At 51.1% G+C, this 19,094-nt stretch overlaps 1 protein-coding gene across 3 annotated transcripts in view; it reads right to left on the minus strand.

Annotated features, from left to right (window-relative positions):
• The window catches only part of CETN3 (centrin 3), a 41,042-nt gene extending 29,988 nt beyond the window's left edge, over positions 1–11,054 (minus strand). For all 3 annotated transcript variants that reach the window (XR_011318381.1, XM_069751692.1, XM_069751684.1), the window contains exons 1-3: positions 10,931–11,054; positions 1,174–1,309; positions 734–848 (exon numbers count right to left, since the gene is read on the minus strand). Coding sequence is in view for 2 of the 3 variants with exons in the window: in XM_069751692.1 (XP_069607793.1) it covers positions 734–848; positions 1,174–1,309; positions 10,931–10,947 (268 nt within the window). In the remaining variant the exon portion in view is untranslated. The remainder of the gene's footprint in view (positions 1–733; positions 849–1,173; positions 1,310–10,930) is intronic.
• Between the last annotated feature and the right edge of the window lie 8,040 nt (positions 11,055–19,094).

The raw sequence follows: 19,094 nt of genomic DNA on the forward strand, positions 1-19,094 counted from the left end.
TGACGGAAAAATAAGACATCATCTGCAGATTTGACTTCCGCTTCATGTTCGATTTGTCGGAAAATGGAGACAGTGACACCAGCGCTGATTGAGCGCCAGTGTCACATGTCACAACAACCACACGGAAGCCAGCACAGGTGGCAAGTATAAACTTTATTATTTAATGTGGGCCAAACATTTTGAGTAAGAAAGGGAACTCCTTTAAGAAATCAGGTACCTCGTACTCCAATCCTTCAGCAAGGCTAATGTGAAAAAAAACCTGGTCTTGAGGAATCGGGGAATCATGCTTTGCAAACTTATATTACTTTTTGGGGAACAAATTTACATTCACACTACAATTCCAGATTTATTCTTTGCTCCCCGCATCTGAACGAGGACCCGAGTGTTCTCATACTGCAGTAATTGCAGCAGTGCTGGCTGTAATATACGACTGTCACCTACTGTGGATGGTGCAGACAACACTTTTCCCTGCGCCGTACATTTATGTCACTTGACGCTAGGACACCAGCTCAGTAAATGAACAGCGGATTGTGCTAAGGGGTTAATGCATTCTGCTGTGTACCATCAGCACAAAAAAAGAAAAAAAACACAAAAAAGAAAAAACACAACATTAGCTCAGCAACCTTGGAATGAAAAGGTTCTCGTGATGTCAAGCATCAAGCTGGAAAGGCAAAGAAGGCTCAAGTACTCCTTGTAAATATGGAGAAATGGCAGGTAAGAAAAGAAAACTTACCAACTTCCTTAAAGTCTTCAAAACTAATCCTTCCTGTTGCTTCACTATCGTAATCTTTCAGGATTCGTAAAACATCTGCCTTCTTAACGTCAAACCCCAGAGCACGCATGGCCACCTGCCAAACAGAAGACAACTCATCGGAATCCGTACCACACTTTTACAAGAAAAGAAAAATCGGTCTCTGGACAACGATCAATGATGGGCAAAGCTATGGAAACAGATCAGCCGATAGACAGCGTCCAACCCAATAACAGAAATTAGAGCGCTGACAATGAATCAAGTAATACTAACCTAAAACAATCCCCTGCTGATTTTGTGTCAATGCTGTCAATCACTCTTTACTGGGCACCAACAATGACCAATCACTAGCTGTAGTGGTTAGAGGTCTACACCTCTAAGTAAAATGTTGTAGCCAGTCACAGGGGTTTCCTGGCCATTACCTTTAATTCATGATAATCTATTGCTTTGTCTTTGTCGGTATCAAACAGATCAAATGCATCTTTAATTTCTTGCTTCTGTTCCTCGCTCAACTCTCTTTTTTTCTTCTTTTTTGTCTTGTCGACTGCTAACTCCGATCTGGTGGAGAAGACAAGAAGGAGAGACACACAGATGAGAGAAGCGGAATCTGAAAGTCAGTACATTTACACTGACGGAGAAAAGACATGATGATTTATTTATCTACGTCTATGGATACATCCCCTACTCCGGCAGCAAATATAAAAAAGTGCATTTTTGGTGTGTTTTCGCTGCAGTTTTTCCGCACGGAAATGGGCCAGAAACGCTATGGAATCCTTATGACAATGACAATCCTGAAGTGCTGTGCACTTAACCCCTTTACCACCAAGGGTGGTTTGCACGTTAATGACCGGGCCAATTTTTACATTTCTGACCACTGTCCCTTTATGAGGTTATAACTCTGGAACGCTTCCATGGATCCCGGTGATTCTGACACTGTTTTCTCGTGACATATTGTACTTCATGATAGTGGTAAAATTTATTTGATATTACCTGCGTTCATTTGTGAAAAAAATGGAAATTTTGAAAATTTCGCAATTTTCCAACTTTGAATTTTCATTCCCTTAAATCACAGATATATGTCACACAAAATACTTAATAAGTAACATTTCCCATGTGTCTACTTTACATCAGCACAATTTTGGAACCAACATTTTTTTCTGTTAGGGAGTTATAAGGGTTAAAAGTTGACCAGCAATTTCCCATTTTTACAGCACCATTTTTTTTTTTTTAGGGACCACATCTCATTTGAAGTCATTTTGAGAAGTCTATATGATAGAAAATAACCAAGTGTGACACCATTCTAAAAACTGCACCCCTCAAGCTGCTCAAAACCACATTCAAGAAGTTTATTAACCCTTCAGGTATTTTACAGGAATTTTTGGAATGTTTAAATAAAAATAAACATTTAACTTTTTTTCACAAAAAAATTTACTTCAGCTCCAATTTGTTTTATTTTACCAAGGGTAACAGGAGAAAATGCACCCCAAAAGTTGTTGTACAATTTGTCCTGAGTATGCTGTTACCCCATATGTGGGGGTAAACTACTGTTTGGGCGCATGGCAGAGCTCGGAAGCGAAGGAGCGCCATTTGACTTTTCAATGCATAATTGACTGGAATTGAGATGGGACGTCATGTTGCGTTTGGAGAGCCCCTGATGTGCCTAAAAATTTAAACCTCCATGTGACACCATTTTGGAAAGTAGACCCCCTAAGGAACTTATCTAGATGTAAGGCGAGCACTTTGACCCATTAAGTGATTCACAGAAGTTTATAATGCAGAGCCGTAAAAATAAAAAATCATTTTTTCACAAAAATGATCTTTTCGCCCGCAGTTTTTTATTTTCTCAAGGGTAAGAGAAGAAATTGGACACCAAAAGTTTTTGAACAATTTGTCCTGAGTACACTGATACCCCATATGTGGAGGTAAACCACTGTTTGGGCGCAAGGGAGAGCTCGGAAGGGAAGGAGCGCCTTTTGACTTTTCAATGCAAAATTGACAAGAATTGAGATGGGACGCCATGTTGCGTTTGGAGAGCCACTGATGTGTCTAAACAATGAAACCCCCCACAAGTGACCCCATATTGGAAACTAGACCCCCAAGGAACTTATCTAGATGTGTTGTGAGAACTTTGAACCCAAGTGTTTCACTACAGTTTATAACGCAGAGCCGTGAAAATAAAAAATCCTTTTTTTTTTCCACAAAAAATATTTTTTAGCCCCCAGTTTTGTATTTTTCCAAGGGTAACAGTTGAAATTGAACCCCAAAAGTTGTTGTCCTATTTGTCCTGAGTACACCGATACCCAATATGTGGGAGGAACCACCGTTTGGGCGCATGGCAGAGCTCGGAAGGGAAGGAGCGTCATTTGAAATGCAGACTTAGATGGAATGGTCTATAGGCGTCACGTTGCATTTGCAGAGCCCCTCATGTACCTAAACAGTAGAAACCCCCAACAAGAGACCCAATATTGGAAACTAAACCCCCCAAGGAACTTATCTAGATGTGTTGTGAGAACTTTGAACCCCCAAGTGTTTCACTACAGTTTATAACGCAGAGCCGGGAAAATAAAAAATCTTTTTTTTTTTCCACAAAAATTATTTTTTAGCCCCCAGTTTTGTATTTTCCCAAGGGTAACAGGAGAAATTGGACACCAAAAGTTGTTGTCCAATGTGTCCCGGGTACGCCGATACCTCATATGTTGAGGTAAACCCCTGTTTAGGGAAGGAGCACCGTTTTACTTTTTCAACGCAGAATTGGCTGGAATTGTGATCGGACGCCATGTCGCGTTTGGAGAGACCCTGATGTGCCTAAACAGTGGAAACCCCCAATTATAACTGAAACCCTAATCCAAACACACCCCTAACCCTAATCTCAACGGTAACCCTAACCACACCCCTAACCCTGACACACCCCTAACCCTAATCCCAACCCTATTCCCAACCGTAAATGTAATCCAAACCCTAACTTTAGCCCCAACCCTAACCCTAGCCCTAACGGGAAAATGGAAATAAATACATTTTTTTAATTTTTCCCTAACTAAGGGGGTGATGAAGGGGGTTTTGATTTACTTTTATAGTGGGATTTTTATGATTGGCAGCCATCACACACTAAAAGACGCTTTTTATTGCAAAAAATATTTTTTGCGTTAACACATTTTGAGAGCTATAATTTTTCCATATTTTTGTCCACAGAGTCATGTGAGGTCTTGTTTTTTGCTGGACGAGTTGACGTTTTTATTAGTAACATTTTTGGGCACGTGACATTTTTTTGATCGCTTTTTATTCCAATTTTTGTGAGGCAGAATGACCAAAAACCAGGTATTCATGAATTTATTTTTTTTTGGGGGGGGGGGTGGAGAAGGAGGGGGGCGTTTATACCGTTCCGCGTTTGGTAAAATGGATAAAGCTGTTTTATTCTTCGGGTCAGTACGATTACAGCGATACCTCATTTATATCATTTTTTATGTTTTGGCGCTTTTATACGATAAAAACTATTTTATAGAAAAAATAATTATTTTTGTATCGCTTTATTCTGAGGAGAAAAACTTTTTTATTTTTTCACTGATGATGCTGTGTCGCAGCTCGTTTTTTGCGGGACAAGATGACGTTTTTAGCGGTACCATGGTTATTTATATCCATCTTTTTGATCACGTGTTATTCCACTTTTTGTTCGGCGGTATGATAAAGCGTTGTTTATTGCCTTGTTTTTTTTACGGTGATCACTCAAGGGGTTAACTAGTGGGACAATTTTATAGGTCAGGTCGTTACGGACGCGGCGATACTAAATATGTGTACTTTTATTGTTTTTTATCTTTTTTTTTTATTAAGGAATGTATTTATTGGAACAATATATTTTTTTTATTATTATTTATTTAGGTTTTTTTTTTAATTTTTTTAAACTTTTTTTTCTTTGCCCCAGGGGGGGACATCACAGTAAAGTGACAGATCGCTGATCTGACACTTTGCTGTGCACTGTGTCAGATCAGCGATCTATCTGACATGCACAGCAGGGAGGCTTGGATCCGGGCCTGCAGGGGGGAGGTGGTAAGAGACCCACGGAGCAACGCGATCACATTGCGTTGCTCCGAGGGTCTCCGGGAAGCACGCAGAGAGCCCCCTCCCTGCACGATGCTTCCCTATACCGCCAGAACACTGCGATCATGCTTGATCTCAGTGTGCCGAGGGTTATGTGCCGGGGGCAGTCCGTGACAGCTCCTGGCACATAGTGCCGGATGTCAGCTGCGATAGTCAGCTGACACCCGGCCGCACTCCCCCCATGAGCGCGGCTGATCGCTCTGGATGTACTATTCCGTCCTTGGGAAGTAGGGCCCAACCCACATGGACGGAATAGTATGTCCAATGGTAGAAAGGGGTTAATCATTCATTTTCCTTGAGTATTCGCAGTGCGTTTTTTTCTGCAGCTTGTCAAATCTCTTTGCAGATTTTCAGCTTTTTTCACCCATTGACTTCAATTGAGTCAGACAAATCCACAGCAAAATGCAGGTATAAAAATGTTTGCGGATTTGCTGAGTTTTTGTTTGTGTTTTTACGGGCTTCCTATGGAATTTCCCACACAGTCACCTGTGTAACAGTGTGGGAAACACTGGCGTGGTTGCTCTCAACAGCGGTAACGCTACCACTGGTAAGACCCTCGGTCAGAGCGCTGCAGGGTCACGCTGTCAGATGTCAGCGTGACTCCTCAGAGGTACTGTGATCCGCTGTAAAAAGCTTACCGCAGGTGTCGGCTAATGAGAGACTACTACTCCCATCAGGCTATGTCTGCTGTCACTGATAACAGTGATAGCAGGTGCTGCTCATGGGAGAAGTAGTCGTCAGCCGACACCAGTGCTCAAGCTGAAAGGTAAAATAATTACCGGTAAATACATATTCAACTAAAAATAACATTAAAAAAACACAAAATAAAAAAAACACATTATACTCACCTAACACCAAATCCCCGATGCCCTTGTCTCCTATAAAAAAAAATGTAAATATAGTCCACATAATCCACAGTGATCTTACTTGTAGAATAGTCACATCTAGAGATGTGACTGCTCTAACGGGCTGCCGGCGTTACACTGACAGTAGGTAATAGCTCCCACAGTGTATAGCGCTGAGCTGCCGGGAGAAAGTATTTGCTTGCAGATAATTCTACAAGGTTTCTGCATCTTTTGGCAGCAAAAAAATGAGCGTTTTGCCACGGGTTTTGGTGCGTTTTTGCATGCTTTTTTGGCAAGTATTTTTCTACAGCAATGAATGTTTTTTTTTAGCTTAACAAAAAGATATTTAAAAATGTTTGTGATGTAATTTCGTGGTTTAACATCTTTTTCATTTTTATGCAGTAGCATCACGGTAATAGGATTAGGGGTGAGGGTCAGCAGCTGTCATTGACACCAAGCCCTAGGTTTAGTAATGAAGAGGTGTCAGCCAGACATCTTCACTACTAAACCTGTAAGTAGGAGCATTAACAGAACGAACATGCACATGTAACTTAACAGCAACTGTAAAAAAATAAAAATAAAAAAAAACAACAACATGGAAAAATAACTGCTCCCAGGCTATTAATATCAGCTCACAGCTGTTTGCTTAGCCTTTACAGGGTGATCCAGAAAAAAATTGACGTTTGTGTCCCCTTATAAAATCTAACCAGCAAAGGCTAGGCAGACAGCTGTAGGCTGATCTTAATAGCTTTGGAAAGGGCCATGGATATCGGTACTTCCCAGACTAAAAACATTAACTCTAAGTTGCACCAAATCTGGCAATTACCCTCGCTCTTCCCACTTGCCCTGAGGCGGTGGCAAATAGGGTAATGGTTGGGGGATGATATCACCTTTGTTTTGTCAGGGGACATCAAGCCCAGAGGTGTCTATAAGACACCCCCATTACTGACCCCATAGTGATATTATAAAAAACACCCCCCCAAAATAAAGTCCTTTATTGGAAATAATGACACTGACTCCATTATTGAATCTACATTAAACCATCCTCTCTAAAAACCCAATCCACTGAAGCCAACGTCTCCTGTAACAAAAATACATCTTAAGGTACCGTTACACTAAACGACTTACCAACGATCATGACCAGCGATACGACCTGGCCGTGATCGTTGGTAAGTCGTTGTGTGGTCGCTGGGGAGCTGTCACACAGACAGCTCTCTCCAGTGACCAACGATCAGGGGAACGACTTCAGCATCGTTGAAACTGTCTTCAACGATGCCGAAGTCCCCCTGCAGCACCCGGGTAACCAGGGTAAACATCGGGTTACTAAGTGCAGGGCCACGCTTAGTAACCTAATATTTATCCTGGTTACCATTGTAAAAGTAAAAAAAAAACACTACATACTCACATTCCAATGCCTGTCACGTCCCCCGCCGTCAGCTTCCCGCACTGACTGTGTCAGCGCTGGCCGTAAAGCAGAGCACAGAGGTGACGTCACCGCTGTGCTCTGCTTTACGGGAGGCGCTGACAGTCAGAGTGCGGGAAGCTGACAGCGGGGGACGTGACAGACATCGGAATGTGAGTATGTAGTGTTTTGTTTTTTTTAACTTTTACAATGGTAACCAGGGTAAATATCGGGTTACTAAGCGCGGCGCTGCACTTAGTAACCCGATATTTACCCTGGTTACAAGTGAACACATCGCTGGATCGGCGTCACACATGCCGATCCAGCGATGACAGCAGGTGATCAGCGACCAAAAAAATGTCCTGATCATTCCCCACGACCAACGATCTCCCAGCAGGGGCCTGATCGTTGGTCGCTGTCACACATAACGAGATCGTTAGCGGGATCGTTGCTACGTCACAAAAAGCGTGACGTTGCAACGATATCGTTAACGAAATCGTTATGTGTGAAGGTACCTTTAGACATCTCAGAGCTCATCAGATCTCCATCTGCTCATGCTCCGCACCGGTGGCCATTTTCCTTGAGTACACTGCAATGTAAACTATGGACGTGCGGTGGTTCCAGGCTTTAAAATGTCGGCGGAGCCCCTGCACCTCCGAATACCCCCTCCTCCCAGCATGAGGCAAGCAGCATCGCTCCACTTGTGCCTCTGCCAGCAGCAAATCTGGGACCCTACGCAGCTAGTAAGGTATATTCGAATTATAATATGCACCCCCCATTTTCATCATCAAGTTTGGGAGAAAAAAAGTGTGTCTTCTAATCCGAAAAATGTGGTATCTGGTATCACTCAGTTCAGGAACGCCCGATCTATCAAAAAATAAAAACAATTAATCCGATCAGTAAATGGCATAATGGGAAGACAAATCAAAACACCAGGATTACTTTTTTTGGCTGCCGCAACAATGCAATAAAATGCAACAACAAGCAATAAAAACATTGTACTTACAAGAAAGTGGGATCAATAAAAACATCAGCTCTGTACGCAAAAATAATAATCCCTCACCCAGTCCCAGATAAAATGGAAACATTACGGGTCTCGGAAAAAGGTGACTATATATATAATTGTCTAAGGGTTTTTCCGTCTGTCTGTCTGTCTGTCTGTCTGTCCTGGAAATCCCGCGTCTCTGATTGGTCGAGGCCGCCAGACCTCGACCAATCAGCGACGGGCACAGTATCGACGTAGAAATCCCGCGTCTCTGATTGGTCGAGGCCGCCAGGCACAATCAGCGACGGGCACAGTATCGACGTAGAAATTCCGCCGACGTAGAAATTTTTATGAAAAAATATTTTTGTGAAATGTATATTTGTCTGTGTTTTCACATGGCCGATTCATGTGCATGTGCTGCTGTGGTCTTTTTTATCTGTGTGTTGCAGTTTGCAGCTTGCACGTGTTCACATTGGGGGTGCTGATTTGTTTTTTTCCTCTATAGATATAGAGATATATATATATATATATATATATATATTCTTTCTTTACAAACTTAAGATTTTTTTTCACTACATAAATAAAAAAAGAACCTAGACATGTTTGGTGTCTATGAACTCGTAATGACCTGGAGAATCATAATGGCAGGTCAGCTCTAGCATTTAGTGAACATGGTAAAAAAAACGTTATGGTACTAGGAAGGTAGGGAGCAAAAAACTAAAATGCCAATACGGAAAATCCCAAGGTCGTGAATTGGCTAAGAAATCTGCTTTCATAAGAACTTTCCATTTCTGTCCCGGTCATGTAACGGACACATAGGTGCACGGCTCGTCACAAGATACATACCCAGGGGTCCGGCACATGACACGGGAAGACATCATGACAGCAAGCAGAGGTGCTGAAAACATGGAGAACTGATGCAGAGAGTAACAATGACAAGAAAATCCAGAACTAGATCCTTACAGTGCAGGCTCCTGGAGACCCCCGGATTCCTGTAGCTGCACCCCCACATCCCAGAAAGCTCCGCAGTGCAGGCTCCTGGAGACCGCCGGATTCCTGCAGTTGTACCCCACATCCCAGAAAGCTCCGCAGTGCAGGCTCCTGGAGACCCCCAGATTCCAGCAGCTACACCCCCACATCCCAGAGATCTCCACAGTGCAGGCTGCTGGAGACCCCCAGATTCCTGCAGCTGCACCCCCACATCCCAGAAAGCTCCGCAGTGCAGGCTGCTGGAGACCCCCAGATTCCTGCAGCTGCACCCCCACATCCCAGAAAGCTCCACAGTGCAGGCTGCTGGAGACCCCCAGATTCCTGCAGCTGCACCCCCACATCCCAGAAAGCTCCACAGTGCAGGCTGCTGGAGACCCCCGGATTCCTGTAGCTGCACTCCCACATCCCAGAGAGCTCCGCAGTGCAGGCTCCTGGAGACCCCCGGATTCCTGTAGCTGCACCCCCACATCCCAGAAAGCTCCGCAGTGCAGGCTGCTGGAGACCCCCGGATTCCTGTAGCTGCACCCCCACATCCCAGAAAGCTCCGCAGTGCAGGCTGCTGGAGACCCCCGGATTCCTGTAGCTGCACTCCCACATCCCAGAGAGCTCCACAGTGCAGGCTGCTGGAGACCCCCAGATTCCTGCAGCTGCACCCCCACATCCCAGAAAGCTCCGCAGTGCAGGCTGCTGGAGACCCCCAGATTCCTGCAGCTGCACCCCCACATCCCAGAAAGCTCCGCAGTGCAGGCTGCTGGAGACCCCCGGATTCCTGTAGCTGCACTCCCACATCCCAGAGAGCTCCACAGTGCAGGCTGCTGGAGACCCCCAGATTCCTGCAGCTGCACCCCCACATCCCAGAAAGCTCCACAGTGCAGGCTGCTGGAGACCCCCAGATTCCTGCAGCTGCACCCCCACATCCCAGAAAGCTCCGCAGTGCAGGCTCCTGGAGACCCCCGGATTCCTGTAGCTGCACTCCCACATCCCAGAAAGCTCCGCAGTGCAGGCTCCTGGAGACCCCCGGATTCCTGTAGCTGCACCCCCACATCCCAGAAAGCTCCGCAGTGCAGGCTCCTGGAGACCCCCGGATTCCTGTAGCTGCACCCCCACATCCCAGAAAGCTCCGCAGTGCAGGCTGCTGGAGACCCCCAGATTCCTGCAGCTGCACCCCCACATCCCAGAAAGCTCCGCAGTGCAGGCTGCTGGAGACCCCCGGATTCCTGTAGCTGCACTCCCACATCCCAGAGAGCTCCACAGTGCAGGCTGCTGGAGACCCCCAGATTCCTGCAGCTGCACCCCCACATCCCAGAAAGCTCCACAGTGCAGGCTGCTGGAGACCCCCAGATTCCTGCAGCTGCACCCCCACATCCCAGAAAGCTCCGCAGTGCAGGCTCCTGGAGACCCCCGGATTCCTGTAGCTGCACTCCCACATCCCAGAAAGCTCCGCAGTGCAGGCTCCTGGAGACCCCCGGATTCCTGTAGCTGCACTCCCACATCCCAGAGAGCGCCGCAGTGCAGGCTCCTGGAGACCCCCGGATTCCTGCAGCTGTACCCCCGCATCCCAGAAAGCTCCGCAGTGCAGGCTCCTGGAGACCCCCGGATTCCTGTAGCTGCACTCCCACATCCCAGAGAGCGCCGCAGTGCAGGCTCCTGGAGACCCCCGGATTCCTGCAGCTGTACCCCCGCATCCCAGAAAGCTCCGCAGTGCAGGCTCCTGGAGACCCCCGAATTCCTACAGCTGCACCCCCACATCCCAGAGAGCTCCGCAGTGCAGGCTCCTGGAGACCCCCTGGAACTAACGTAGCTCAGTCACCTCCCGCCATAGATAACACGCAATGTGCGGTCACGCTCCCAGGGTAGGTCCTTACCTCACAACTAGGCTCATGTCCACTCTCTGCACAGACCTGGACACACAGCAGAGCAGACAGCAACAGCAAGGAAGGCCCTAAGCTCTAAGCCCGCCCAGTACACAAGGTATCCGATACGTGATTGGTGGAAACCTTATCACTTCCCCTTAGTAACCAGAGCGGCTTCTAAACAAGACAGTATTTTAATTGGCTGTAATATGTGTCAATCTAAAAAGAATAATTTGATTGGCCGAAAAACAGCACGCCTCGTAACGTATTCTCCAAGGATGGAGAGAAAGCGAAGTAACTAGAAAGTAGCGTCTAGAATGGAGTTGATTTTTTGAGGGAAAGATGTCACCGGAAAGGGGCGGAGCCTCGTTCAGTCAGTCAGTGCAGACTGCAGAGTCTCAGGCTGCTAGTGTGGAGACAGGGCTGAGGAGCTGCACCATGGAGCAGTGTGAGGAGAGGGCTGAGGAGCTGCACCATGGAGCAGTGTGAGGAGAGGGCTGAGGAGCTGCACTATGGAGCAAAGTGAGGAGAGGGCTGAGGAGCTGCACCATGGAGCAAAGTGAAGAGAGGAGCTGCACCATGGAGCAGTGTGAGGAGAGGGCTGAGGAGCTGCACCATGGAGAAAAGTGAGGAGAGGAGCTGCACCATGGAGCAGTGTGAGGAGAGGGCTGTGGAGCTGCACCATGGAGCAGTGTGAGGAGAGGGCTGAGGAGCTGCACTATGGAGCAGTGTGAGGAGAGGGCTGTGGAGCTGCACCATGGAGCAGTGTGAGGAGAGGGCTGTGGAGCTGCACCATGGAGCAGTGTGAGGAGAGGGCTGTGGAGCTGCACCATGGAGCAGTGTGAGGAGAGGGCTGTGGAGCTGCACTATGGAGAAAAGTGAGGAGAGGAGCTGCACCATGGAGCAGTGTGAGGAGAGGGCTGAGGAGCTGCACCATGGAACAGTGTGAGGAGAGGGCTGTGGAGCTGCACTATGGAGCAGTGTGAGGAGAGGGCTGTGGAGCTGCATCATGGAGCAATGTGAGGAGAGAGGGCTGAGGAGCTGCACCATGGAGCAGTGTGAGGAGAGGGCTGTGGAGCTGCACTATGGAGCAAAGTGAGGAGAGGAGCTGCACCATGGAGCAGTGTGAGGAGAGGGCTGAGAAGCTGCACTATGGAGCAATGTGAGGAGAGGAGCTGCACCATGGAGCAGTGTGAGGAGAGGGCTGAGGAGCTGTGCTATGCAGCAAAGTGAGGAGAGGGCTGAGGAGCTGCACTATGGAGCAATATGAGGAGAGGAGCTGCACCATGGAGGAGTGTGAGGAGAGAGGGCTGAGGAGCTGCACCATGGAGCAGTGTGAGGAAAGGGCTGAGGAGCTGCACTATGGAGCAAAGTGAGGAGAGGGCTGAGGAGCTGCACTATGGAGCAAAGTGAGGAGAGGAGCTGCACCATGGAGCAGTGTGAGGAGAGGGCTGTGGAGCTGCACCATGGAGCAGTGTGAGGAGAGGGCTGAGAAGCTGCACTATGGAGCAGTGTGAGGAGAGGGCTGAGGAGCTGCACCATGGAGCAGTGTGAGGAAAGGGCTGAGGAGCTGCACCATGGAGCAGTATGAGGAAAGGGCTGAGGAGCTGCACTATGGAGCAATGTGAGGAGAGGAGCTGCACCATGGAGCAGTGTGAGGAGAGGGCTGAGGAGCTGCACCGTGGAGCAGTGTGAGGAGAGGGCTGTGGAGCTGCACCATGGAGCAGTGTGAGGAGAAGGCTGTGGAGCTGCACCATGGAGCAGTGTGAGGAGAGGGCTGTGGAGCTGCACTATGGAGCAAAGTGAGGAGAGGAGCTGCACCATGGAGCAGTGTGAGGAGAGGGCTGAGGAGCTGCACCATGGAGCAGTGTGAGGAAAGGGCTGAGGAGCTGCACCATGGAACAGTGTGAGGAGAGGGCTGTGGAGCTGCACTATGGAGCAGTGTGAGGAGAGGGCTGTGGAGCTGCATCATGGAGCAATGTGAGGAGAGAGGGCTGAGGAGCTGCACCATGGAGCAAAGTGAGGAGAGGAGCTGCACCATGGAGCAGTGTGAGGAGAGGGCTGAGGAGCTGCACCATGGAGCAGTGTGAGGAAAGGGCTGAGGAGCTGCACCATGGAACAGTGTGAGGAGAGGGCTGTGGAGCTGCACTATGGAGAAAAGTGAGGAGAGGAGCTGCACCATGGAGCAGTGTGAGGAGAGGGCTGAGGAGCTGCACCATGGAACAGTGTGAGGAGAGGGCTGTGGAGCTGCACTATGGAGCAGTGTGAGGAGAGGGCTGTGGAGCTGCATCATGGAGCAATGTGAGGAGAGAGGGCTGAGGAGCTGCACCATGGAGCAGTGTGAGGAGAGGGCTGTGGAGCTGCACTATGGAGCAAAGTGAGGAGAGGAGCTGCACCATGGAGCAGTGTGAGGAGAGGGCTGAGGAGCTGCACTATGGAGCAATGTGAGGAGAGGAGCTGCACCATGGAGCAGTGTGAGGAGAGGGCTGAGGAGCTGCGCTATGCAGCAAAGTGAGGAGAGGGCTGAGGAGCTGCACTATGGAGCAATATGAGGAGAGGAGCTGCACCATGGAGGAGTGTGAGGAGAGAGGGCTGAGGAGCTGCACCATGGAGCAGTATGAGGAAAGGGCTGAGGAGCTGCACTATGGAGCAAAGTGAGGAGAGGGCTGAGGAGCTGCACTATGGAGCAAAGTGAGGAGAGGAGCTGCACCATGGAGCAGTGTGAGGAGAGGGCTGTGGAGCTGCACCATGGAGCAGTGTGAGGAGAGGGCTGAGAAGCTGCACTATGGAGCAGTGTGAGGAGAGGGCTGAGGAGCTGCACCATGGAGCAGTGTGAGGAAAGGGCTGAGGAGCTGCACCATGGAGCAGTATGAGGAAAGGGCTGAGGAGCTGCACTATGGAGCAATGTGAGGAGAGGAGCTGCACCATGGAGCAGTGTGAGGAGAGGGCTGAGGAGCTGCACCGTGGAGCAGTGTGAGGAGAGGGCTGTGGAGCTGCACCATGGAGCAGTGTGAGGAGAAGGCTGTGGAGCTGCACCATGGAGCAGTGTGAGGAGAGGGCTGTGGAGCTGCACTATGGAGCAAAGTGAGGAGAGGAGCTGCACCATGGAGCAGTGTGAGGAGAGGGCTGAGGAGCTGCACCATGGAGCAGTGTGAGGAAAGGGCTGAGGAGCTGCACCATGGAACAGTGTGAGGAGAGGGCTGTGGAGCTGCACTATGGAGCAGTGTGAGGAGAGGGCTGTGGAGCTGCATCATGGAGCAATGTGAGGAGAGAGGGCTGAGGAGCTGCACCATGGAGCAAAGTGAGGAGAGGAGCTGCACCATGGAGCAGTGTGAGGAGAGGGCTGAGGAGCTGCACCATGGAGCAGTGTGAGGAAAGGGCTGAGGAGCTGCACCATGGAACAGTGTGAGGAGAGGGCTGTGGAGCTGCACTATGGAGAAAAGTGAGGAGAGGAGCTGCACCATGGAGCAGTGTGAGGAGAGGGCTGAGGAGCTGCACCATGGAACAGTGTGAGGAGAGGGCTGTGGAACTGCACTATGGAGCAGTGTGAGGAGAGGGCTGTGGAGCTGCATCATGGAGCAATGTGAGGAGAGAGGGCTGAGGAGCTGCACCATGGAGCAGTGTGAGGAGAGGGCTGTGGAGCTGCACTATGGAGCAAAGTGAGGAGAGGAGCTGCACCATGGAGCAGTGTGAGGAGAGGGCTGAGGAGCTGCACTATGGAGCAATGTGAGGAGAGGAGCTGCACCATGGAGCAGTGTGAGGAAAGGGCTGAGGAGCTGCACTATGGAGCAAAGTGAGGAGAGGGCTGAGGAGCTGCACCATGGAGCAGTGTGAGGAGAGGGCTGTGGAGCTGCACCATGGAGCAGTGTGAGGAGAGGGCTGAGAAGCTGCACTATGGAGCAGTGTGAGGAGAGGGCTGAGGAGCTGCACCATGGAGCAGTGTGAGGAAAGGGCTGAGGAGCTGCACCATGGAGCAGTATGAGGAAAGGGCTGAGGAGCTGCACTATGGAGCAATGTGAGGAGAGGAGCTGCACCATGGAGCAGTGTGAGGAGAGGGCTGAGGAGCTGCACCGTGGAGCAGTGTGAGGAGAGGGCTGTGGAGCTGCACCATGGAGCAGTGTGAGGAGAAGGCTGTGGAGCTGCACCATGGAGCAGTGTGAGGAGAGGGCTGTGGAGCTGCACTATGGAGCAAAGTGAGGAGAGGAGCTGCACCATGGAGCAGTGTGAGGAGAGGGCTGAGGAGCTGCACCATGGAGCAGTGTGAGGAAAGGGCTGAGGAGCTGCACCATGGAACAGTGTGAGGAGAGGGCTGTGGACCTGCACTATGGAGCAGTGTGAGGAGAGGGCTGTGGAGCTGCATCATGGAGCAATGTGAGGAGAGAGGGCTGAGGAGCTGCACCATGGAGCAAAGTGAGGAGAGGAGCTGCACCATGGAGCAGTGTGAGGAGAGGGCTGAGGAGCTGCACCATGGAGCAGTGTGAGGAAAGGGCTGAGGAGCTGCACCATGGAACAGTGTGAGGAGAGGGCTGTGGAGCTGCAATATGGAGAAAAGTGAGGAGAGGAGCTGCACCATGGAGCAGTGTGAGGAGAGGGCTGAGGAGCTGCACCATGGAACAGTGTGAGGAGAGGGCTGTGGAGCTGCACTATGGAGCAGTGTGAGGAGAGGGCTTTGGAGCTGCATCATGGAGCAATGTGAGGAGAGAGGGCTGAGGAGCTGCACCATGGAGCAGTGTGAGGAGAGGGCTGTGGAGCTGCACTATGGAGCAAAGTGAGGAGAGGAGCTGCACCATGGAGCAGTGTGAGGAGAGGGCTGAGGAGCTGCACTATGGAGCAATGTGAGGAGAGGAGCTGCACCATGGAGCAGTGTGAGGAGAGGGCTGAGGAGCTGCGCTATGCAGCAAAGTGAGGAGAGGGCTGAGGAGCTGCACTATGGAGCAATATGAGGAGAGGAGCTGCACCATGGAGGAGTGTGAGGAGAGAGGGCTGAGGAGCTGCACCATGGAGCAGTATGAGGAAAGGGCTGAGGAGCTGCACTATGGAGCAAAGTGAGGAGAGGGCTGAGGAGCTGCACTATGGAGCAAAGTGAGGAGAGGAGCTGCACCATGGAGCAGTGTGAGGAGAGGGCTGTGGAGCTGCACCATGGAGCAGTGTGAGGAGAGGGCTGAGAAGCTGCACTATGGAGCAGTGTGAGGAGAGGGCTGAGGAGCTGCACCATGGAGCAGTGTGAGGAAAGGGCTGAGGAGCTGCACCATGGAGCAGTATGAGGAAAGGGCTGAGGAGCTGCACTATGGAGCAATGTGAGGAGAGGAGCTGCACCATGGAGCAGTGTGAGGAGAGGGCTGAGGAGCTGCACCGTGGAGCAGTGTGAGGAGAGGGCTGTGGAGCTGCACCATGGAGCAGTGTGAGGAGAAGGCTGTGGAGCTGCACCATGGAGCAGTGTGAGGAGAGGGCTGTGGAGCTGCACTATGGAGCAAAGTGAGGAGAGGAGCTGCACCATGGAGCAGTGTGAGGAGAGGGCTGAGGAGCTGCACCATGGAGCAGTGTGAGGAAAGGGCTGAGGAGCTGCACCATGGAACAGTGTGAGGAGAGGGCTGTGGAGCTGCACTATGGAGCAGTGTGAGGAGAGGGCTGTGGAGCTGCATCATGGAGCAATGTGAGGAGAGAGGGCTGAGGAGCTGCACCATGGAGCAAAGTGAGGAGAGGAGCTGCACCATGGAGCAGTGTGAGGAGAGGGCTGAGGAGCTGCACCATGGAGCAGTGTGAGGAAAGGGCTGAGGAGCTGCACCATGGAACAGTGTGAGGAGAGGGCTGTGGAGCTGCACTATGGAGAAAAGTGAGGAGAGGAGCTGCACCATGGAGCAGTGTGAGGAGAGGGCTGAGGAGCTGCACCATGGAACAGTGTGAGGAGAGGGCTGTGGAACTGCACTATGGAGCAGTGTGAGGAGAGGGCTGTGGAGCTGCATCATGGAGCAATTTGAGGAGAGAGGGCTGAGGAGCTGCACCATGGAGCAGTGTGAGGAGAGGGCTGTGGAGCTGCACTATGGAGCAAAGTGAGGAGAGGAGCTGCACCATGGAGCAGTGTGAGGAGAGGGCTGAGGAGCTGCACTATGGAGCAATGTGAGGAGAGGAGCTGCACCATGGAGCAGTGTGAGGAAAGGGCTGAGGAGCTGCACTATGGAGCAAAGTGAGGAGAGGGCTGAGGAGCTGCACCATGGAGCAGTGTGAGGAGAGGGCTGTGGAGCTGCACCATGGAGCAGTGTGAGGAGAGGGCTGAGAAGCTGCACTATGGAGCAGTGTGAGGAGAGGGCTGAGGAGCTGCACCATGGAGCAGTGTGAGGAAAGGGCTGAGGAGCTGCACCATGGAGCAGTATGAGGAAAGGGCTGAGGAGCTGCACTATGGAGCAATGTGAGGAGAGGAGCTGCACCATGGAGCAGTGTGAGGAGAGGGCTGAGGAGCTGCACCGTGGAGCAGTGTGAGGAGAGGGCTGTGGAGCTGCACCATGGAGCAGTGTGAGGAGAAGGCTGTGGAGCTGCACCATGGAGCAGTGTGAGGAGAGGGCTGTGGAGCTGCACTATGGAGCAAAGTGAGGAGAGGAGCTGCACCATGGAGCAGTGTGAGGAGAGGGCTGAGGAGCTGCACCATGGAGCAGTGTGAGGAAAGGGCTGAGGAGCTGCACCATGGAACAGTGTGAGGAGAGGGCTGTGGACCTGCACTATGGAGCAGTGTGAGGAGAGGGCTGTGGAGCTGCATCATGGAGCAATGTGAGGAGAGAGGGCTGAGGAGCTGCACCATGGAGCAAAGTGAGGAGAGGAGCTGCACCATGGAGCAGTGTGAGGAGAGGGCTGAGGAGCTGCACCATGGAGCAGTGTGAGGAAAGGGCTGAGGAGCTGCACCATGGAACAGTGTGAGGAGAGGGCTGTGGAGCTGCACTATGGAGAAAAGTGAGGAGAGGAGCTGCACCATGGAGCAGTGTGAGGAGAGGGCTGAGGAGCTGCACCATGGAACAGTGTGAGGAGAGGGCTGTGGAGCTGCACTATGGAGCAGTGTGAGGAGAGGGCTTTGGAGCTGCATCATGGAGCAATGTGAGGAGAGAGGGCTGAGGAGCTGCACCATGGAGCAGTGTGAGGAGAGGGCTGTGGAGCTGCACTATGGAGCAAAGTGAGGAGAGGAGCTGCACCATGGAGCAGTGTGAGGAGAGGGCTGAGGAGCTGCATTATGGAGCAATGTGAGGAGAGGAGCTGCACCATGGAGCAGTGTGAGGAGAGGGCTGAGGAGCTGCGCTATGCAGCAAAGTGAGGAGAGGGCTGAGGAGCTGCACTATGGAGCAATATGAGGAGAGGAGCTGCACCATGGAGGAGTGTGAGGAGAGAGGGCTGAGGAGCTGCACCATGGAGCAGTATGAGGAAAGGGCTGAGGAGCTGCACTATGGAGCAATGTGAGGAGAGGAGCTGCACCATGGAGCAGTGTGAGGAGAGGGCTGAGGAGCTGCACCGTGGAGCAGTGTGAGGAGAGGGCTGTGGAGCTGCACCATGGAGCAGTGTGAGGAGAAGGCTGTGGAGCTGCACCATGGAGCAGTGTGAGGAGAGGGCTGTGGAGCTGCACTATGGAGCAAAGTGAGGAGAGGAGCTGCACCATGGAGCAGTGTGAGGAGAGGGCTGAGGAGCTGCACCATGGAGCAGTGTGAGGAAAGGGCTGAGGAGCTGCACCATGGAACAGTGTGAGGAGAGGGCTGTGGACCTGCACTATGGAGCAGTGTGAGGAGAGGGCTGTGGAGCTGCATCATGGAGCAATGTGAGGAGAGAGGGCTGAGGAGCTGCACCATGGAGCAGTGTGAGGAGAGGGCTGTGGAGCTGCACTATGGAGCAACGTGAGGAGAGGAGCTGCACCATGGAGCAGTGTGAGGAGAGGGCTGAGGAGCTGCACTATGGAGCAATGTGAGGAGAAGAGCTGCACCATGGAGCAGTGTGAGGAAAGGGCTGAGGAGCTGCACTATGCAGCAAAGTGAGGAGAGGGCTGAGGAGCTGCAATATGAGGAGAGGAGCTGCACCATGGAGGAGTGTGAGGAGAGAGGGCTGAGGAGCTGCACCATGGAGCAGTGTGAGGAGAGGGCTGAGGAGCTGCACTATGGAGCAAAGTGAGGAGAGGAGCTGCACCATGGAGCACTGTGAGGAGAGG

Source organism: Ranitomeya imitator, chromosome 1 (genome assembly GCF_032444005.1).
Source record: "Ranitomeya imitator isolate aRanImi1 chromosome 1, aRanImi1.pri, whole genome shotgun sequence".
Classification (NCBI taxonomy): Eukaryota; Metazoa; Chordata; class Amphibia; order Anura; family Dendrobatidae; genus Ranitomeya; species Ranitomeya imitator.